The 24039-nt window shown below is 44.3% G+C and overlaps 1 protein-coding gene across 3 annotated transcripts in view; it reads left to right on the top strand.

Moving 5' to 3' along the window:
* Positions 1 to 24039, top strand: part of LOC140427671 (amyloid-beta precursor protein-like) — a 321513-nt gene that overhangs the window by 198095 nt on the left and 99379 nt on the right. For 2 of the 3 annotated variants that reach the window (XM_072513148.1, XM_072513147.1), the window contains exons 6-7: positions 3813 to 3967; positions 17307 to 17474. In XM_072513148.1, coding sequence (XP_072369249.1) covers positions 3813 to 3967; positions 17307 to 17474 — 323 coding nt within the window. The remainder of the gene's footprint in view (positions 1 to 3812; positions 3968 to 17306; positions 17475 to 24039) is intronic. The other variant, XM_072513150.1, reaches the window with a different exon arrangement.

Here is a 24039-nt window from a genome sequence, read left to right as displayed (position 1 = left end):
CCAGGGCCTGATAATCTACATCCCAGAGCACTTAAGAAAATAATAGTTTCATTAGTGATCGTCTTCCAGGATTCTATAGACTCTGGAACAGTTTGTGCAGTTTGGAGAGTAGCTAATGTAATTCCACTATTTACACAATAATAATCTTTATTAGTGTCACAAGTAGGCTTATGTTAACACTGCAATGACGTTACTGTGAAAATCCCCTATTCGCCACACTACGGCTCCAGTTCGGGCACACTAAGGGAGAATTCAGAATGTCCAATTCACCTAACAAGCCGGTCTAAAACGAGGAACTAAAGACCAGTAAGCCTAACGTCGGTAGTGGGGAAATTCTAGAATCCATTATCAAAGATTTCAGAGCTAAGCACTTGGAAAATAGTGCCAGGATCAGACAGAGCCAGCATGGATTTAAGAAGGGGTAATCATGCTTGACAAATGTATTGGAATTATTCGAGGATGTAACGAGTAGAGTTGACGAGGGGGAAACGGTGAATGTGGTATATTTGAACTTTCAGAAGGTTGTTGACAAAGTCCTGCATAAGATTGACATATAAAATTAAAGCGCAAGGGACTAAGGGCAGTGTATTGAGATGGACAGAAAACTGACTGTCACATAGGATACAAAGAGTAGGAATTAACGGGTCTTTTTCAAGTTGACAGGCAGTGACTAGTTGGCTACCGCAGGGATCGGTGCTAGGACCCCAGCGATTCACAATATATACTAATGATTTAGTCGAGGGTGCAGAAATCCTTCAATGTGATTTGGTCAAGTTGAGTGAGTGGGCAAATGAATGACAGCTGCAATATAATTTGGATAAATGCGAGGTCAATCACTTTGGTAGCAAAAACAGGAAGGTACACCTGTGAAATTTGCTACCACAGAAAGTAGTTGAGGCCAAAACATTTTGTGTTTTCAAGAAACTGTTAGATATTGCTCTTGGGACTAAGGGAATCAGAGGGGAAAGCAGGAATTGGCTAGTTGGATGATCAGCCATGATCATAATGAATGGCAGAGCAGGCTTAAAGGGCCAACTTTCATAGATTTCATGGAATTTACAGTGCAGATGGAGGCCATTCGGCCCATCGAGTCTGCGCCAGCCCTTGGAAAGAGCACCCTACTAAAACTCACACCTCCACCATATCCCAGTAATCCCACCCAACATTTCTGGACACTAAGGGCAATTTAGCATGACCAATCCACCTAACCTGCACATCTTTGGACTGTGGGAGGAAACTGGAGCACCCAGAAGAAACCCAAGGAGACACGGGGAGAACGTACAGACTCTGCACAGACAGTGACCCAGCCAGGAATCGAACCTGGGACCGTGGAGCTGTGAAGCAACAGTGCTACCCACTGTGCCACCATGCTGCCCAAATGGCCTCCTCCTGCTCCTATTTTCTATGTACAATCTTCATCCTTGACTCACGATGGAGCTTCACCCCAGCACCATCAGCCAGCCCCACGGAATACTGGAACTACCCACCGTTACCCCCAACCTGCCATCCTTCAACCTTAACTCTCCCTTTATCATCATTAACCTACCTTCTGTTTCCTTTGTTGCTAACTTTCGGTTGGCTCTTAATTCGTAATTTGCTCTGTTTGTTTAACCTTTGCTCTAGAGTCGCCAGGTGTCTTTATGATACCGCCACGAGGTTCAAGTTCAAGTACTGATCAATAACTCAACACACCAATTAGTAAGATTCAAATCAAAACACATTTATTATGAACAGTAAATCACTACTCATGCATAAACTCTACTTTCTAGACTATTCCTATCACTAAAAGGCCTATACTTAGCTTCGGAATTGGCCCACCAGGTCAGGGCAACAAATGGCCTTTCGTTCAGGTCCTGAGTCTGCAGGATTCAAAAGCTGGTATGGACTGTTAGCTAGGAGCGCCTATCTCGTAGCGAGCGTTGACTGGAGACTTACATGGTTGATGCGGCAGCTTAGACAGGTCACTCTCGCGGGTCGATTCAAGTTGCTGAGTGACCCTGCCAAAGAAGGACGATTTGAACTTGGGGGCTTTACTTTATAGTCCCCAGGGGCTTCCCGCCCTTCGGGGCGGACCCCGTACCTGGTTCCAAGTGATTGGACTACTTTCTGATCACTTGGATCGATTCCTCCAATGCTGCAGCAGTTCCCTGATCGCTGGGTGGTCCCTAAATGTCCGTTGGCCTTCCTTTGTCTTGGCTCCTGCTGGCGCCGAGGAGTCTGGCTTGGCTTTATTCACCTTAACTGTTGCAATTGTGCCTTGGAATTGCTCATTACTATGCAGATGGCTGCTGGTTTCAGTGCTGTCTTTTTTTTTGCAGGTTTCAATACACATGATTTCTGTACTTGCTAGTCTTTGCCTGTGTTGGATGAATTTCCCTTCAGCCTTTGCGGTTCTCCATTTTAAGTCGGGAAGTGGCCAACCCAGGTGGCTACACCTTATCTGAGACAAGCTATGTAAGCAGTTGGCTCAGGTTAAACCTGAATTGAGCATCTGTGAGCAGGTTCTTGGAGAATAGGTGGTATTTGATGGTACAAATCATTACCTTTTCCACAATTTTGCTATTAGTGGGATCTGATAAGATGCTATTTGTTCTGCGGGAAGCCCCTGGGGACTATAATAGGACGTAACTGGGCAATTTATGAAAAATGTTGCCTTTCACATGAACTGTTAAGTTGAGGTCACGTTTCCTTTTCACAAAATGCAATGGAACATTTGGTAATATTCGAAGAACAGGAAAGCTATCTCAATGTCTTGGCCAACTTTTCCTTGTGCTAAGAAATAAATTGACTGGTCATTTATCTCATTGGTGGTTGCTATCTGCATTGTTTTTTATGTTTGTTTGCATAACCTGAAGTGTAGTCATTCTTGTTTTTAGATTCCCTTTTTTTTTTTTGCAATGTCCTCAGGAAAGGAAAGGACAAGGTGGTGCTCTATAAATGAAAATGTAAATACTTGTTTACGGAACTTGGGTATTGCAGAAAAGAGAATATGACAAAGTGTTCCATCTTATTCTCGGGGCACAGGGGGAGGAAAAAACATTTTCTCATGCAGTATAAATTGTCTTCCCTTCTCTCCCCCCCCCCCCCCCCCCCCCCCCCCTAATCGGTATTCTTGCAAAGTGCCCTGATGAGTGCAAGATTTGGTCATGTCTTTTTTTTCAACAATATTCAAATGAAAGTTAGTTCTTTCACACTTGTTCTCTTTCTTTCTTGCTGACATTTAGAAACTTAATTTGATGTAATAGTCTCCTTTAATTATTTGCATGGAAGATTTATGACTTTTTGTCAAGTTCATTGAGCAGAATTAGCCTGTATGGGTATTCAATATTTTGAGTAGGGTGAAGAAGGCTTTGTTTCCAGCTGCTTAACAATTGACTTATCATTCGAACAAATTACAGACCTCTACTGTCCCACTCCATGCACCTGGTGTCTAACATTTGAACTCCATGGAAGCGGATGAGAAAGCTGAGCATTGAATGGTTTTTGTTTTCTTTACCACTTGACCTCACTATATTTTAAAATAGCACTCTGAAATAGATGAGAACTTGATCTAATGGCTTGCCCCACTTCACATTGTCTGTGGAAAAGATATTCACAGTGTTTTGCGATACTTGGGTTTCTGGACTTTGCTGCTACATCAACCTAATCTTCACCATTGTCTACATTTATTGTGTGAAGTGATATTCTATTTCACAAGTTGGCTTCTAATAAATTATGAAAGACAGTTCACTCTTAAGCATGTTACATTACAGAATGTAACGATGTTCTTAAACTTTGCATTCAATAATAATTATTCTACATTCCTGTTTCAGCGATAAAATTATTGAAGAACAGCCTATGGAGGAGGAAAGTGACATTGATGATGATCTGGATGATGAAGATGATGAAGACCAGTATGAAGACCCCACCGAACATACAACCAGTAGCACTACTACTACTACAGAGGCAATTGAAGAAGTTGTGAGAGGTAAATTAAATAAACATTTTTTACTACTGACACCGTTATTACAACAGGCAGTTTTGTCCGTAGTAGGGAGAAGATGGTGACATAATGGTAAGTCACTAGACTAGTAATCCAGAAGCCCATGCGAATGCCTTGACGACATATGGGTTCAAATGGTGGAATTTAAATGTGATTAATCACATTTAGAATATAAAGTTACACTCATTGATGGTGATCATGACAGTTATCATCAATTATTGCAAAAACCAGTTCACTAATGTACTTTAGGGAAGGAAATGTTCCCACCTTACCTGGACTGGCCTCCGTGAGACCAAGAGCAATGTGGGGCATGGGCAATTAAGGATGGGCAACAAATGCTGGCCTAACCAGAAACACACACATCCCATGAAATAACTTTTAAAAATCTCTACAATTTTTCTTTATAAAAACTGTGGAAATGTAAAACATATGTGCGCATAGGAGTTTTTCCTCATTGAAATAAAACCAATATCGTGGTAATACACAGCCGGTTTGGGAGTTCTGTGGAGGGAGAAACTTCATGCAGAATGACGGGGGAGGATTGTTACAGTAAAAGGCGTGTAATAATATTACAGTTTATACGGCCTTCCATTTCAGAAAGGACTGGGAAAATGTTCTCATCCCCAATGTTGTTCGAGAGCCTCCTTTTTATTATATTGTTACTCTTTGACGTCATTGTGAATTTTTTAAGCCTAATTAACATTTGCTATTTCTACCCTCTAAATGGAGGACTGACTGCAAGAGCGATGCTTGGACCAACTTGCATGGGTGCTTAATTAAGAACTGCCAGCATAAGTGCACTACATATATTAAACATCTGCAATTACTGCTGAAGAAGAAAAGGGATCGTTATGGTTCTGTTTCACTCGTGACATTCCAAGCTTGTGTCTGTGTGCAGCGTATTGCAAATTGAATTGAGGGATGACCGATTTCCAAGATTCTATCCTCTATGTTATTGCAGGAAATGTGAAACTGATAGGTCAATAATCAGTTTCCTGAAACCTTTCCCTACATTACCCATGAAAAGTCCTGTGCCAGAACGTATAGGCCCAAGGCTCACCTGAAATCGACATCTGGCCTTGTTAATCTTAGGTCAGCACTTCAAGGGCATCAAATCCTTCATTAGTCTACAGACCTCGAGCTTTACTTGTGTGAAGCAAAATTACTGAAGGAGCCTAGGGGTCAACCTGGGATGACATCTCAGACTTGCATTGATTGATCTGAAATAAAAGGTCATATAGTATCGGATACAAGTATGAATACTATGGTTTAATGCAGCATTCCTTTCCTTTCCCAGAGCACTGGTTTGGCCTCTATTCTGATTTATCTTGCGAGTTGACCTCCATATTAACAAGACAATTGCCTATACAGAACAGACAATGCAGAAACATTATAGCTCTTTCTAAACTGTTCAGTAAATCAGGGTGGAGGAAATTGTAATTATTTTGATGTAGTTGGTACTCATGAACAAGACAATCTTGAAGCATTCTTGTGTTCAAAATCTTTGATAGTGCAAGTTTAGAAAGTGTTTGGATTTGTAAATAAGGACATGGAATACAAATGCCAACGAGCTTTTACAAATCTCTGATTGGGCCTCAGCTAGAATATTGAGTAAAATTCTGGGCACCACACTTTGGGGAAGCACTTCATGGCACAGAGGAGTGATACCAGAATGTTGAACAGCTAAGGGGGCTGTTGTTATGGGAAGGGATTGGAGAGGCTGGGATTGTTCTCCTTCGATCAGAGAAGGTTAAGGTGAGGCCTATTGGAGCTGTTCCAGATTATGTGAGGATTTGGTAGAACAAATAGGAAGAAATTATTTTCTTTGACAAGTGAATCATTAACCAGAAGCCATAGATTTAAATTGGCAAAAGAGCCAGAGGGGAAATGAGAAATGCTTTATTCCGATCTGAAGTGCACTTCCTGAAAGGGCATAGAAAGCATATTTCATAGGAACCTCTCTGTGTGCTTGAAGCCTAATTCGCAGGGTTGTCGTGAAAAGCTGAGATGTGGAACTGAATTGGATAGGGCTTTCAAAGGACTGGCACAGGCACAGTAAATGCTCCTCACCCCGCGCTGAATGATTGCATGAGAAATCAGACTTCCAAATTCAGCATCAGATTTAATTTCATTTATTAAACTATTCACAGGAGGACTGTGGTTTTGCATTGTTTACCCTTTGGATATCATGCACCATGTGTGATGTCAGAAGGTTGCTATCTGGGACGAGATTCTCCGACCCCCCCACCGGGTCGGAGAATCGCCGGGGGCTGGCGAGAATCCCGCCCCCGCCGGTTGCCAAATTATCTGGCACGGATATTCGGCGGGGGCGGGAATCGCGCCGCGCCGGTTGGCGCCCCCCCCGCGATTCTCCAGCCCGGATGGGTCAAAGTCCCGTCGCTAAAATGTCTGTCCCGCCGACGTAGATTAAACCACCTACCTTACCGGCGGGACAGGGCAGCGCGGGCGGGGTCCTGGGGGGCGTGGGGCGATCTGGCCCCGGGGGGTGCCCCCACGGTGGCCTGGCCCGTGATCGGGGCCCACCGATCCGCGGGCGGGCCTGTGGCGTGGGGGCACTCTTTCCCTTCCGCCTTCGCCACGGTCTCCACCATGGCGGAGGCGGAAGAGACTCCCTCCACTGCGCATGTGCGGGAATGCCGTCAGCGGCCGCTAACGCTCCCGCGCATGCGCCGCCCGGAGATGTCATTTCCGCGCCAGCTGGCGGGGCACCAAAGGCCTTTTCCGGCAGCTGGCAGGGCGGAAATTCGTCCGGCGCCAGCCTAGCCCCTTAAGGTTGGGGCTCAGCCCCCAAAGATGCGGAGCATTCCACACCTTTGGGGCGGCGCGATGCCCGACTGATTTGCGCCGTTTTGGGCGCCAGTCGGCGGACATCGCGCCGATACCAGAGAATTTCGCCCCTGGTTTTAAATTTGTGTTGATTCAGGGGGTTTAACTTTCTCATTCACCAATCTACCATTTACTACCTGTAAGCTTATGTGACGAAATGCATATCAATAAACACACTTGGCAGAACCATACATATCTATTGATGGGCCACTTGCGTAGCTTGTGTTTAGATATATTCAGTTTTATTTTCTTATCCCTATTTCATTTTTTAAGCGTGTTGGTGCATCAACAGCCAGCCAGCCCATGTACATAACATGCCGATGCACATCCAGTGACTGGAAGCACTGATGATAATCAATATAAGGGATAACTAGATGTGAGTTTGCTTGGTTGTTTTTTTTTTTAAGTTGAGGAAAAACCTGATCCCTCATCTCTGCTTATCATGTATAATTCTGCCCCACACCTCTCTGCTCTGAGACCTTTGGTAGATTTGTGACACATTAATAATTTAATACCATTTTACAATAAAAGGTCTAACCAGTAATAACAGAGCTCAAGAAAAGGATGTGTAAATTGTGGATCACCAAGAAAGAATAACTGAAGCAGCAGAATAAGAGTTATTTGCTTGATTCTGATATTACCGAGTAGACAGCTTTACTGAATTAACCACTTAGCCAATTCCATTGTGTAATTGTCAGTGCATTTAGCTAAACACTTTAGCTGTTTGCAAACCTCACAGGAAGTTGATATGGTAAGTGTGAACACTATTTTTGTGAGAAAATGGCTTTTACAAATCCGTGATCTGACTACATGCCCAAACCTTTATCAAACATTTGAATAGTTGTTTCGTACTGTGTTGTTACTCAAAGCTTTTCCATAAGCTGAATAAGTATTAGAACTCTAGACAATGGTAGAAAGAAGTGCTAAACTTTAGTGGATAAATTCATTGGCCTCTGGCGATTTTGGTTTCCCACCCTGCCTGTTGTATATGAGCGAATAGCTAATCCGATTATTGCGTTATGCTTTGTTTCATCAAATTGAAATTGTCAAAACAGCTGTAACAGGAATTCCAGTCTTTTGATTTTGCATGATGTAACCAGAAAAAAATGTTTGTCACAAAAATAAATAGGGATTTTTAAATCCTCCTTGGCCCATGCCTTGTTTGTCCTTTATGACATGCAGTCATACAAGTCTCTCTGATCATAGAGAAGGACCTAAGAATTCCAACATACGTCAGTGTAGTTTGCGGTACGATGATTAGTCTCGGTATTTGGGGCTCATGGCAAAGTGGTGGGGGCATTTACTCCTAATTTGATGTCCACTAACTCCTGCTGCACAGATGTTCTTCAACCCAGTTGTCTAGGTTTGTATGTACAGATTAAAGTAGAGTGAGAAAAATGCAAGTGAAATTGTTCTACTTTTTAGACAAAGATAACCATTGAGACAGAAATAGAATCCGTGTGAATAGAGATGATCAATTTAAAGAAAAAGGATCAATCACATCTTTTTTAATATATTTTTTTAAGGGATGTGGGTGTCACTGGCAACACCAGCATTTGTTGCCCATCCCTAATTTCCCCTGTGCTAAGTGGCTTACTGGGCCATTTCAGAGTACAGTGACGAGTCAACCACATTACTGTGGGTTGGGAGTCACATGTAGGACATAAGACACAATTTGAAAGCAAGGAAAAAGGCATACAGAAAAGTACGTGGACATTGAGGGAAGCATGATGAAGGAGAATATGAAGGGATTCAGAGCGAAGTCAAACAATTAGGAAGACAAAGAAGAGATATACAAGATTAATTTATCAAGGAAAGTGAAATGAAAAGTAAAATATTCTACAGATACATTATTAAAAAAGGAAGTCCAGATGAGAATAGAATCATATTTGAACAGGTCTGGATAAAATCACAGGCAGCAATAGTGAAATGGCAGAACTATTCAGTAATTGTTTACTTTAGTAGTTGCCAGAGAGAAGGATCAATGGACAGGAAATCAGAAGATGAGATTAATAACAATAATCACATATTGTCACAAGTAGGCTTCAGTGAAGTTCTGTGAAAAGCCCCTAGTCGCCACATTCCGGCATCTGTTCGGGGAGGCCGGTACGGGAACTGAACCCGCGCAGCTGCCTTGTTCTGCATTACAAGCCAGTTGTTTAGCCCATTGTGCTAAAGATTAGAATTCATATGTTCACAAGTCACTCGCCACCCTGATGTGGAAATATATCGGCGCTCCTTCACTGTCGTTGGGTCAAATTCCTGGTACTCCCTAACAGCACTGAGGGTGTACCTACACCACATGGACTGCAGCAGCAGTTCAAGAAGGCAGCTTACAAACACCTCGAGCAATTAGGCATGGCCAATGAACTTCAGCAGAGTGATGGAAGGAGCCATCAACAGTGCTATCAAGCGGCACTTACTCAGCAATAACCTGCTCACTGACGCTCAGTTTGGGTTTCGCCAGGGTTACTCAGCTCCTGACCTCATTACAACCTTGGTTCAAACATGAACAAAAGAGCTGAATGCCAGAGGTGAGGTGAGAGTGACTGTCCTTGACATCAAGGCAGCATTTGACCGAGTACGGCATCAAGAAGCGCTAGCTAAACTGGAGTCAATGGGAATCCGGGGGGGGGAATTCTTCGCTGGTTGGAGTCATCTCCAGCACAAAGGAAGATGGTTGTGGTGGTTGGAGACCAATCATCTTAGCTCCAGGACATCACTGCAGGAGTTTATCAGGCTAGTGTCCTAGACCCAACCATCGTCAGCTGCTTCATCAACATCATAAGGCCAGAATGGGGATTTTTGCTGATGACTGCAAAATGTTCAGCACCATTCATGACTCAGATAATGAAGGAGTCCATGTCCAAATACACCAAAACCTGGACAATATCCAGGCTTGGACTGACAAGTGGCAAGTTACATTCACGCCACACAAGTGCCAGACAATGACCATCTCCTACAAGAGAGGATCTAATCACCGCCCCTTGACATTCAAAGACTCGGAATCCTACGGCGCGTAATTCACCTGATCCACCTCCAAAAGCCTGTCCACCATCTACCAGGCACAAGTCAGGTGTGTAATGGAACACTTTCCACTTGCCTGGATGAGTACAGCTCCAAAAACACTCAAAAAGCTTGACACTGAGAAGGGGGCAGTGTCAGCGGTGTACGGAGCTATTCTGGACGAGGATATGGCACCACTGGAAGGGATCAAAGCAAAGTGTGAGGAAGAGCTGGGAGAGGTTATAGAGGAGGGGGTCTGGTGTGAGCTGCTTTGGAGAGTGAATTCCTCCACCTCATGTGCGAGGTTGGGGCTGATACAGCTGAAGGCGGTATATAGAGCGCACCTCACGAGGGCGAGGATGAGCCGATTTTTTGAAGGAGTAGAGGATGTGTGTGAGCATTGCGGGGGGGGGGGTGGGGGCCCCCGCGAATCACGTTCATATGTTTTGGTCCTGTCCAAAGAATTTCTAAGGTGGTGCATGTGAAACTGGACTCGGGTCCCCAGGAGGCCATATTTGGGGTGTCGGACCAGCCAGGGTTGGAAACTGGAGCGGAGTTGATCGCACGAAGGCGGATCCTGCTGGGATGGAGAGCAGCCTCCACCCAGTGCCCTGGCGTGGCGGGGGCACCTGTTGGAATACTTGACCCTTGAGAAAGTTAAGTTCGAACTGAGGGGAAGCTCGGAGGGGTTCTACAAGTCATGGGCACTATTTATTATGCACTTTCAAGATCTGGATAATATCGAACATTAGTTGGGAGGGGGGGCTGTGTAGATTAACAGTGACTACGGGTAATCCCTGATTCCTTTTTGTCATTTGTTTATGTAAACATGCGGGCTGATGTTTGGGGGTTGGTGGGCGGATGGGATCGTTGTTATTATGGGGATTGACATTTCTTGCTGATTATTGTTTATTGATGGGTGTAAATGTGGGAGAAAATGTGAAAAAGGAGGAGATTAATAATATTTTATTTTAAAAAAGCTTGACACTATCTAGGACAAAGCAGCCCGCTTGATTGCTCCTCCTTCCACAAACATTCAAATCCTCCACCGACAAACAATGGCAGCCATTGCATTGCAGTAATTCACCAAGGTTCCTTAGACCTATGACCACTACCATCTAGAAGAACAAGAGGAGCAGATACCTCAGAACCCCACCATCTGGAACTTCCACTCCAAGTCGCATACCACCCTGACTTGGAAGTATTTTGCCATTCCTTGACTGTCGCTGGGGCCACATCCTGGAATTCCCTCCCTAACAGCACTGTTGGTGTATCTACACCTCAAGGACTGTAACGGTTCAAGAAGGCAACTCACCACCACCTTCTGAAGGGCAAGTATGGATGGGTAATAAATGCTGGCCTAACCAGCGACACCCACTTTCTGTCAATGAATTAAAAACAAATTCTGGTCTAGCCAGCGAAGCCCACATCCCTTGACTAAATTTTTAAAAATCAAACTACTGGAGAAACATTAAACTAGCCGAACTCGGTAAAACCTCTGGTTTGGATTACATCCATGGATTTAATAAGAAATCAGGGAAAGAGACCGCAAAGTATCTCTTGCAAATTCTTACGTATCGTATTGGTGGACTGGCGAATACATCATATTATGCAATCTACGCAGTCTACTTTTAAGAAGGAAGATTGAACATCTCCAGGAAACGATGGGCCGACACATCAATAGGAAAAATAATTGCATCCCTACTAAAGGAGAATATAGAAAATTTCAAGACTCAAAAATACTATAATCAATGTGGATTCAGTTAATCCTAGTCAATGGATTTCAAAAAGGAAAATCCTTTTTGACTAACTTCATTGAATTCTATAAGAGGTAAAAGAGCTGGCAAGGAAAGTATAGATTTAACGCATCTAAATTTCCAAAAAGCCTATGGTAAGGTACGACACAACATTTAACGAAGAATATCAGAGCATCTGGAATGTGGGGGCAGAATGAATAGCCAGCTAACTGAAAGATAGAAAATCAAAGAATAGCAGTAAAAGCTAGCTATTCAGACTGGTAAGAAGTTAGAGCCCCTCAATGATCAGTGCTGAGAGTACTGTGGTTCACAATTTATATTGATGATTTAGACTTTAGAATCAAAAGACAATTTCTAAATTTGCTGACCGCATCAAATTGGAAGGGGTAATCAACACTGGAGAACTGGAACAAATTACAGGAAAAGATTAATAAACTTTCAGAACGGACATATAATTGACAAATTAGTTTCAACAGTACAAGTGATATTATTGCATTTGGTAAGAAAAATAGGGTTGTCAAACATTACTTGGAGCAAAGCAGAGGAGCAAAGGGATCTGGGAATACAAATCCATAAATCACAAAGTAATCTTGCAGGTCAATAAGGTCATAAAACCAACCAAGTACTTGGGCTTATTTCAAGAGGAATGTGATTGAAATGTAAAGAATTTGTGCTAGACTTTAATCGGACTCTGTTAAGGCACACTTGGAGTACTGTGTACAGTTCTGTTCACCATATTATAAAAATAGTATACAGAGGGATTGTTTTTCCAAAAAAATGACAAGGTTTTTTCAAAACAAAATGACAGAGGTTATCAGGAAAGGATGAATTGGCTGTGTCATTTCTCTTGAATTAACTGATAGCATAACCTAATCAAGTACTTGAGGCTTTGATGGCAGAGCATAAAAGCAAAACTAGAGGTCATTAATATAAAATAGTCACCCAAGAAATGAAAAGGGAACAAATTTTAGAACAAATTTATTCCAAGAGTAATGAGAATGTGAAATTTGCTACCATGGAGCGGTTGAGGGGAATACAGTGGTATGGGTACATTTGACAGGCAATAGAAGATTATGCTCGAGCTCTATGAAGATATGTGGAAGGAGGCTCAAGTGGAGAATAAATGCTGGTATGGATTGGTTGGACAGAATGGCCTGTTTCTAACCTGTTTGTTCTATGTAATTAGCAACTTTTGCAAATATGTAAGTGAGACTTGCATTTCTATAATGCCATTCACGATTTCAGGATATCCCAAAATATTTTACAGCCAACAAAGCACTTTTAAAGTATTGTCATGGTGGTAGTTTGCTAAGAGAAAATTGTGGGGAAAATATTAAAGTGAGAAACATGATCAAATGGCTTATTTCCATAACCCAAGATTAAAAGTGATTTCATGAATGAATCAGAAATTGATTCAGTTGTTCTGTTTATGTAGCTCTAAAGGGACACATGAAGTGAATCATCTTAACATCGTGGCAAGCTCAAACCTACTGTATAAGCTTGTACAAGATGGTGCCTGCAGGCTTTACCCTAATCCTTCTGCTCAATTGTGTGCAGTGCTGGTGTGGCTTTGTTGAAACATAGCCTGCCAAAGGTGTAGACTGTATCTGATGGGAAAGGAACATGACATTCTTGCTGAAACGTTTCAGAAAAGCTCATTAAATTAGCTTGTTGGCTGAGGCAATTGGAGCATTCCGTTCTGAAACCAGTACCAGCAAGAAACCTGCACTACTCTGCCAAAAACGATTCATTATAGTACACTTTAGGGACTTTGTGAAGGCAAATAAACAACGTCAAACAGTTGTCGTCGAATCTGTGTAACCAGAAACAACTTGTAATTAATCAGTCCATAAAGGATGAGAATTACATAGAATCCACTAGACCCAAATGTCAGGAATGTCCAATGTTTTCCTGTAACTTCAGAAACCCTGGAGAAATTGAATCATCTCCACAAATATTCTACTACAAAGTCTTGGTGGTGTCACAAAGGCCTTGTGGGTAAAGGAACCACTCAATCTAAAACTGAGAAATGAAAGCAAATTGACTTCGAATTTGATCCTTGATCTCTGATCTCAGCCAGGAATTAATTGGGGTGCTATACTTGCTTTCCATATCTTGGTTCTCGGATGGGATTACAAACGGTGTAGCTTTTAAGTTTGATTGCACCTGCTATGCAGTGCATACCTGACAAGACTCAGATCTGGTGTGGAATCATCCACAGTTTGATTTGATTTGATTTATTATTGTCACATGTATTAGTACACAGTGAAAAGTATTGTTTCTTGCATGCTGTACAAACAATGCATACCATACATAGGGAAGGAAGGAGAGACTGCAGAATATAATGTTACAGTTATAGCAAGGTGTCGAGAAAAGATCAACTTAATACGAGGTAGGTCCATTCAAAAGTCTGTTGGCAGTAGGGAAGAAGCTGTTCTTGAGTCGGTTGGTACGTGACCTCAAACTTTGGTATCTTTTTCCTGACGGAAGAAGGTGGAAGAGAGTATGCCTGGGATGCGTGGGGTCCTTAATTATGCTGACTGCCTTCCTGAGGCAGCGGGAATTGTAGACAGAGCCAATGGATGGGAGGCTGGTTTGCGTGATGGTCTGGGCTACATTCACGACCTTTTGTAGTTTCCTGCGGTCTTGGGCAGAGCAGGCTCCATACCAAGCTGTGATACAACCAGAAAGAATGCTTTCTATGGTGCATCTGTAGAAGTTGGTGAGGGTCGTAGCTGACATGCCAAATTTCCTTAGTCTTCTGATAAAGTAGAGTCGTTGGTGGGCTTTCTTAACTATAGTGTCAGCATGGGGGGACCAGGACAGGCTGTTGGTGATCTGTACACCAAAAAACATGAAGCTCTCGACCCTTTCTACTTTGTTACCATTGATGTAGACCGGGGCATGTACTCCTACACTTCCTGAGGTCTATGACAATCTCCTTCGTTTTGTTGACATTGAGGGAGTGATTATTGTCGTCGCGCCAGTTCACCAGATTCTCTATCTCATTCCGGTACTCTGTCTCATCATTGTTTGAGATCCGACCCACTACAGTGGTGTCATCAGCAAATTTGAAAATCGAGTTGAAGGGGAATTTGGCCACACAGTCATAGGTGTAGAAGGAGTATAATAGAGAGCTGAGGACACAGCCTTGTGGGGCACCGGTGTTGAGGATGATCGTGGAGGAGGTGTTGATGCCCATCTTTACTGATTGTGGCCTGTGGGTTAGAAAGTTCAGGATCCAGTCGCAGGGGGAGGAGCCGAGACCAAGGCCACGGAGTTTGGAAATGAGTTTCGTAGGCATGATGGTATTGAAGGCTGAGCTGTAGTCGATAAATAGGAGTCTGACATAGGTGTCTTTATTATCTAAGTGTTCCAGGGTAGTGTGCAGGGCCATGGAGATGGCGTCTGCTGTGGACCTGTTGCAGCAGTAGGCGAACTGTAGTGGATCAAGGCAATCCGGGAGGCTGGAGTTGATTTGTGCCATGACTAACCTTTCAAAGCACTTCATCTGATGGATGTCAGAGCCACTGGACGATAATCATTAAGGCACGCTGCTTGACTTTTTTTGGTACAGGGATGATGGTCATCTGAATGGTCAGTTGAAAAACCCATTGACATTCACTGTCGAGACTCATCTTGCTGGTGACCAACTCAGCAAAGCAGTGTATACCTGATGGAATCCATGCATCCCGATCCCTGGAAGAGCTGTTAGTTTTGTGCAACATGAGAAAAAAGGAGAAAGAAGATTTGGTGAAGAGAGGGAGGAAAATTAGTTTGAGAGACAGGACTTTGCCAAGTGCTTGTAGAATGTAGGCTTTGTGGTTTTTGGTGCAACGCGTTATTGATTTGCTTTAATGGTGCTTTTGCAATGGTCAGGTACACCCACAAAGTTGTTTTTTTAATTGAGGTTGCACAATGGGGGGGCCAGGCAGAAAGTTATTTGTATTGGGGCTGTTGGGAAATGGTGCCTAAGAGACTCGAAAGTAAAAGCCTTTGGCTGCTACTGTGTATTTGCCGTTGAAATATTTGTGCAACACATCCTGAAGCTATCTGACAGTCTTGATTTGATAGAGGAACATTGGGAATTCCAGTTGCATACAGTTGACTATAGCTGTAACTACGTGTGTTGCCTCTAGCATCCTAAAGTAATACGACAGAGAAAGAATATTGTAATGCTTGCTTTGATCCCTGTATATTAGCGTTCTTTTATTTCCCATTGCTTGAGAATGTTAACCAATTTCCATCCTTAAGTCAACCTTTGTATTATGTGGTCTACAGTAGGTTTGAGCCTGCCACGATGTTAAGAGTTGTCCAATGCATTTCCCGTCCCTATTTGTTTTCCACTTTGTTTTCTATACTGATTTGCATCCTCAGATTGGGCCCAAGTTCTTAATTCCCAATTTCTGTTTTGGTCTTGTGACATGGTTGGGCACTGGAGAGAGATGTCTGTGATACAGAATGGGGCTATTTTCAATTAGTACACCAGGATCATATCCCAGGTCACTTAGCTAACAAAGGTCTATTTACTATGCACTTGGTTTTTCAGTTTTCCGTACTAGTTGGACTGCTAATTTAACATCCCTTACTGTTTGTCCTGTGGAACCATGTCCAGACTCTGTGCAACCCTTGCAACAGGCAGAACAAAGATAATTACATTGTTCATTGGGTTGGGATCAAGCAAAAGTAGTGAAAGAATTGTGTGTTCTAACCCTTAGCTTCTCAGTTTTCTTTGTGGACGCCATTATACTGTGTTCCACTGACCGCTGAACCATGCTCGTCAGAAATTTTAACACACCATAGACCGGATTTAATGTATTCCATTGTGGAGGTTCTGGGAGAAACCCTGCATCAATCGCACAACAGCAGCAAAATCCCCACTGATTAAGTGGAAGGGCGGAATGGGCTGATGTGGGATACCCGACTGGTGGCAGTGGGATTGTCAGTTAAGCTGATTAATGACCCAACTGACAACATTATCCCTGAGCCCACCACAATTTAGTGGTGGTTCTAGGATTAAATGGGAGCCACAAGGCTTTCCCACGCCCTTATAAGACCGCCCATTAAACCTTGTCAGGTTTGCAAGCAGTCTTTCAGGTCGGTCTTTCATCATGCAATTTGTGCCAGGCCAGGAGGGTGACTATTGGAAGTCACCCCACTAACCTTGCCTCCGATTTCTGCTCTATTCCCTCCCTTTCCACAAGGGATGAACAATTAATGCTGGCCTAACCAGCATTCCGTAAATGAATAAAGAAAAAAAACTCCCAATGCCATGATCCCATTCCACCCTCACTCAGCTTTGGCTTGGGGTCCCAAGATGATCCTAGGCCTCTGGTGGGTGTGTTGCTGCCAGCAGCCACAGCTCGACCTTGCACTGTGGCATGGGATGGTGGCCTCTGAGCACTTGTGTTTGTGGGACACTTGATTCCATCAGGTCTCTCCCACAGAACTGATCAGGGTTCCGCACCAGTTCTTCAAACGGCGGCCAAGACGAGACCACCATCGACCCGACAATATCCTGGATGTTATTTCCCAAAGGGCTTCATCAAAGTGATTAAAAAGGTAGCAACGTTTTACAGATATGGGAAATGGAATTGTTGTCAAAGGTTTCTAAAGCAACATCACTTAAGTTGCTTTGTTTCTGAGCAGTAGTTTTTATTTTTATAAATTTGTTTTTCTCCCCTGACTAAAACCCTTGCATCTTTCGTATTCAGAAGTTTGCTCTGAGCAAGCAGAAACTGGGCCTTGTCAAGCAATGATACCTCGGTGGTACTTTGACATCAGTGAAGGAAAATGTGCACAATTCATTTATGGAGGCTGCGGAGGAAACAGAAACAACTTTGCCTCTGAAGAGTACTGTTTGGCCGTCTGTAACAGCGTCAGTAAGTGAACCCTACAGCTGGCTGCAGCCTCTGTGTGTCGCTCTGCACTGGAAACCTCAACTAGTTTTTCCACTATATACCTGTAGGGCAAGTGCCACAGTTTGCCAGTTTAACTCATGTAGTGACTCTTCACCATCTATTTTCTCCCTAACCCCTTGAACTGCTGTGCACTAACTGCTCACCGTATATTCTTCACTTTGTTTTTAAACTGTAATGTAAGCTTGTTGCTTCCTCACTTATGCTTGGACCTTGCCTTGCGACCTTCGGAATTTGTGCTCGCTTAATAAAGGTATCTCCCCAAAGTAATGTACATTGAGATATGAAATATGAGGTAATGTATGTACTCTAGTGGCAGCAGTGTGTACCATCCACAAGAGACAGTGCAGTAACTCACCAAGCCTCCTCGACAACACCTTCGTAACACGTGGCCTCTACCACCTAGAAGGACACGGGCAGTAGACGCAAAGGAACACCGCCTATACATTCCCCTCCACCATCCTAACTTGAACTGTGTTGTCATTCTTTCATTGTTGCTGGGGCAAAATCCTGAAATTCTCTTCCCAACAGCACTGTGGGTGCACCTACACCACATGGACTGCAGCAGTTCAAGAAGTTGCTCACTGCCACATTTTTCTTTAATTTTCAAAGAAAATTTAGAGTACCCAATTTTTTTTTACCAATTAAGGGGCAAATTAGCGTGGCCTATTTACCTCCCCTGCAAACTTTTTGGGTTGTTGGGGTGAGACCCAGGCACACGGGGAAAATGTGCAAACTCCCACAGAGTGTGATCCGGGGCTGGGAACGAACCCGGGTCCTCGGTACTAACCACTGCGCCAGTGTGCCACCCCTTCTCACCACCACCTTAAGGGATATTGGGGATGCCATCAACCCTCATTTCCCAAGAATTAATTTTGAGGGCGAAAAAAGTTATATTATCTGCAGCGAGTATATGACACAGCTTGAAGGACAAAGTCTGTTTGCAGCAGCTAGCTTTGGACAGGTGGCCTACTGATTTCCAAATGGAGAAGCGGTGCTAAAACTTAGAAAATTGTGTTGTGAAACTAGAGTTTGTGCAGAAATTACCATATGACATTTTGACTCCTTTTAAACTATGCTGAAAGGTTTTATGCTGCATTTAAGCGTATGTGCATTATTTTAAAGTGCTCTACTCCCATCTAATCAAAAGCTGTGGGAACTTTGGATGATTTATTTTATGTCATCTGTCTCTCAACACCTACACTGCAGCACCATAACGTCTCCTCATCATTTTCACCCACCCCCTCATTCCAATACACAAACAGCAGGTCTTACTCAACCAGACACCCAAAAGTGCTATGTTGCAGCACCTCCGATTCATCTATTTTGTTGAACATATGACAACCCCAGAGTAAGAGAGAATTTTCTAGCTCCAATTATGTGAAAGCAGCCAACAATATCTTTTTAAAAATGTTTTATTATAAAATTTTGTTTATGCCATATAAAATATTCAAACCATTCCAACAAATTTTACATTATTACAAAAATAACACCAACACCCCCCCCATCCCCCTTGCCCAGCCCCATACCAAGACTAACCCCTCCCACCCCCCCCCCCCCCTAAAAAAACCCTACCCAACTGACCATTCCCTCCTAACAGTTGACTGTAACCAGCTGGTAATGAACGGCTGCCACCTTGAGTATACCCCCTCCACCGACCCTCCCTTGGATACTTTATCCTCTCCAGGTGCAGAAAATCCACCAAGTCCCCTAACCAAGCCGAAGCCTTTAGTGGCGCTGGGAACGTCTGGGCTATTAGAGAGGCGAAGGCCAAGACATCTGCCTTCTTCCCCTCCTGTAGCTCCAGCGAATCCAAAACTCCAAAGGTGGCTACCATTGGGCACAGCTCTACCTTAACCTCTAAAATCCCTGATACTGTTTCGAAGAAGGAAACCCAAAAATCAACAAGCCTGGGGCAAGACGAAAACATATGCGTACTGTGCATCGGCCCCCCAGAACATCTCTCACACACCTATACCCCCACACTGAGAATCATAGAATTTACAGTGCAAAAGGAGGCCATTCGGCCCATCGAGTGCACCGACTCTTGGAAAGAGCACCCTACCCAAGGTCCACACTTCCACCATATCCCCATAACCCAGTAACCCCACCCAACACTAAGGGCAATTTTGGACACTAAGGGCAATTTAGCTTGGCCAATCCACGTAACCGGTCATACGTGCCCTAGTCAAGTACGACCTTTGCACCACCTTAAACTGTATCTAACTTAACCTCGCACAAGTGGAGGTGGAGTTGACCCTATGCAGAGCTTCGCTCAACACCCCACACCCCCCAAAAAAAACACCCAAACTCGTCCTTCCACTCCCTCTTAACTTTTTCCAAAGAAGCCCGCTCTGTCGCCATCATCTGCCCATAAATGTTTGATATCCTTCCCTCCCCTAGCTCTTCCAAAGACAGAACCTTATCCAAAAGGGGCTGGTTTAGCACAGGGCTAAATAACTGGCTTTTAATGCAGACCAAGGCAGGCCAGCAGCACGGGTTCAATTCCCGCACCAGCATCCCTGAACAGGTGCTGGAATGTGACGACTAGGGGCTTTTCACAGTAACTTCATTTGAAGACAATAAGCGATTTTCATTTCATTTTTTCATTTCAAAAGTGAAGGCGTTGGCTCCAGGGGAAACAAAGGAAGATCTTTACGCACAAAGTCCTGCACCTGCAGATATCTAAATATATTCCCTCTCGGAAGCTGGAACCCTGCTTCTTCCAAACTACCTTCCAAAAACAGATCTCTAAACCTCCCTAACCCCTCCCTCTCCCTTGCCCTAAACATTGAATCTAGACCAGCCAGCACAAACCTATGGGGCAGGATTCTCCATCCTGCTGCAACCGTTTTCTAATGTGGCACGTCCCGCCGGCAGTGGGATCCTCCTTCCCGGCAGCCAGCCAATGGGGTTTCCCATTGTGGGCACCCCTACACCGTCAGGAAATCTGCGGGCATGAGTGCCCTGCCGGCGAAAGAGGATCCCGCCGATGGAGAATCCAGTCTATGATTCCTACAAGTCGGTGCCAACATCGACATAGTGCCTCATTTAAAATGCTGCCTAAATTGGTTCAGATCCTCAAAGAGGCTATAATCACTGGGCTCGACGACAATCTCGCTGGAGAGAACAGGAGAAGGGAGAGAACAAGAGAAGGGCGATAACCAGAGCCCTCAAGCTCATTACTGTACAAGAAGCCTCCTCCATCCGCCCCCGTATAGAGTCCGGATCCTTAAACCACCGCCTTATCTTACCAATGTTCACTGCCCAGTAATAACACAATAGATTAGGTATTGCCAGCACCCCCTCACCGATTGTCTATCCCTCTGTTTTTTTTAAAAAAAGAAGCTCTACGCATCCGAGGGGTTTTGCCCACCCAAACAAAAGACGATGTTGACTTATTGACCCCACCGAAGAACACCTTCGAAAGAAAGACTAGCAGACACTGGAACAGAAGCAAAAACCTAGAGGGAATATTCATCTTCACCGTCTGTACTCTGCCCGCCAAGGTCAGAGGAAGGACATCACACCTCTTCAAACCAGCCTTCACCCCATCAACCAGACTTGACAAAATTAAGTTTATAGAGTGAAGTCCAATCATGAACCACCCATATTTCCAGATACCGGAAACTAATCCTCGCTGGATGAAACGGCAGCCTCCTCCGATCAGCTCCCCTTCCCAGGGGTTCACTGAAAAAACTTCACTTTTGCCACGGTTTAACTTCTACCCTGAGAAGGAACCAAACTTCCTGAGCAACTCCATTATCTCCTCCACATTGGAGAGAGTCCGACAACAAATCGTCCGCATACAGGGACACCCTATGCTCCCTCTCTCCCCACTCTATCCTCCTCCACTTAGAACACGACATAAGCTTAATGGCCAGCGGCTGCCTAACTAGCACAAACAGTAGCAGGGATAATGGGCACCCTTGCGTCGTACCCCTGTTCAATCGAAAGCACCCCGAGCTCAGGGCATTAGTACGGACATTCGCAGTGGGAGCCCTATACAAAAGCCTAACCCAGGATATAAATTTTGGCCCAAAGCCAAATTGCTCCATAACCTCAAAGGTACCTTACTCAACCCGATCAAATGCTTTCTCTGCATCCATTGAGATAATCACCTCTGCTTTGCCACTTAAGTGATTGACTGCACCACATTCAAGAGTCTCCTAATGTTGGCTAACAGTTGCCAGCCCTCAAGAAACCCCATTTGCTCCTCCAAAACTACCCCTGGCAGACAAAGCTCCAAATGAGTTCCCAGCATCTCAGCCAACATCTTTACATCAGCATTTAACCGAGAAATAGGTCGGTACGACCCACACTCCACTGGATCCTTGTCCTTTTTCAAAATCAATGCATGCGCCAGCATGGCCGACAGTACCTCCCAAGACAAAAAGTCGTTGAGCATCTCCATCAAAAGCGGGCCAGCAGCCCAGTAAACTGTTTTTAAAACTCAACAGTGCCTTACCCATCTGCATTAGACAAATGTAGCTCAAAATCTCCTCCTGCCTAATCAGTGCCTCTAACTCCCGCTTTCTATCCCGCTCCACCTCCAGCAAGGTCAATCTAAAAATTGTACCATTGTCGATTCCGTCTCCGAAGGCTCCGACTGATATAGCCCATAGTGAAAGGTCTCAAACCTTCTCTGGGGCAGAAACCAACCGCCGCCCGAGTCCCTAACCTGAACTAACTCCCAGGAGGCAGCTTGCCGCCTCAGCTGGTGAGCTAAAACCGGCTGGCCTTCTCCCCATACTCCTAAAAATGTCCCCCTCATGCGTTGAAGCTGACTCATCGCCTTCCCCATTGACAATAACTGGTCCATCTGTAACTTCTTTCTCTCTGCCACAGGTTCTGGCGTTGGGGTACTCAAATATTGGTGGTCCACCTCCAGAATGGAGTCTACCAGCCTCTGCCTCTCCACTCCCACATTATTGACTTATATGAAATTATCTCTCCCTAATTGCCTTAGTGCTTCCCAGAGCATAGTGGGCGAGATCCCCCTATTCTTATTCAACTCCACAAGCACCCTACTGGCAAAGGATATCCGCTCGCAAAAACCCTTTTCCCCAAGCAACTCTGTGTCCAATCTCCACAGAGGTCTTTGGTCCCTGCTCCAACAACAGATCCACATAATGTGGGGCGTGATTTGATATTACTGTCGCCGAGTACCCTGCCTCCCTGACGCCAGGGATCAAAGACATACCCAACAGAAAAAAAATCAATCCAGGAGTAAACCTGGGAACCACATGGGAAAAGACAGAAAACAATCTTGTCGCTCGAATGTCTAAATCTCCGTGGGTCTGCCCCTGCCATTTGTTCCATGAACCAACAGTTTCTTTGCCACCCCCGATATAGTGAAACACTGGGGTCATGACCTGTCCAGCCTAGGGTTCAGCACACAATTGAATTCTTCCCCCCATAATCAACTGATGTGTACCTCAATCAGATATAGACACAAGCATCCTCTGAATAAAATCCGTGTCTTCACAATTCAGCGCATATACGTTAACCAAAACCACTGTGCCTGCTAACACCTCACTAACCATCATATACCTCCCTCCTGAGTCCGCCATAATGTTGACCGGCAAAAAAGCAACCACCTTTTAAAATTTTTTTTAACATTTTCCAATTAAGGGGCAATTTAGCGTGGCCAATCTACCTACCCTGCACATCTATGTGTTGTGGGGGTGAGACCCATGCAGACACGTTGAGAATGTGCAAGCTCCCACAAATGGACCTCTTGTAAAAAGACGACATCAACCCTCAAGTTTTTCAAATGGGAAAAAAACCCGAGACCTTTTAACGGGTCCATTTTAACCCCCTCACATTTACAGTAACTAACCAGGGCCCCCACCCCCTCCCAGCCTTATCCCTCCCATGAGTCAGTCTGGCAGGACCACGACCTGCGCTAGCTCCAGGCCCACCTAAGATGGCCACCATCACCCCCATCCAACCAGTTCAAAAGCAAAGGAACTTGCACCCTGGCAAACTACATTCCCCACCTCACTCAGCTCCACTTCTCCCTGCCGCACAAGACACAGACGACAGAAATCCCAAACCACCCTTCCACAACAAAATAAACATCCAAAACCGAAGTCGTTACCATAAGAAACAAAAGAACCCCCCCCCCCCTCCCCGCACCATAGGTAACCAGCTGCAGCCATCTCCCCCACTACACTCTCATTAACTAGCAAAGCTAGCCAGGCGGCCTGCACCTCGGGTGGAAATAAAAGACACGACAAACCCTACCACACCATGTATCCATTACAATCCCTAAACCCAACTTTATATCAAAGATCAATAATACTAATAACAATAACCTTTCATTGTCACAAGTATGAAGTTACAAATATTATAGGCAGAAAACAGAAATTCACCACCTCAAAACAGTTCCAACAACACCATAAACACCCTCCCAAACCAGCAAACTCCATTACAGCAGCACGCCCTTTCCCACTTTACAACCATCTCATATACAACAAAACAAAAACAATTTTTAAAAATATAGAATTCAAGAATGTCCAAATAA

Source organism: Scyliorhinus torazame, chromosome 8 (genome assembly GCF_047496885.1).
Source record: "Scyliorhinus torazame isolate Kashiwa2021f chromosome 8, sScyTor2.1, whole genome shotgun sequence".
NCBI classification, from domain to species: domain Eukaryota; kingdom Metazoa; phylum Chordata; class Chondrichthyes; order Carcharhiniformes; family Scyliorhinidae; genus Scyliorhinus; species Scyliorhinus torazame.
Note: the sequence above shows the minus strand (reverse complement) of the source record. Positions and strands in the feature narration are given on the sequence as shown.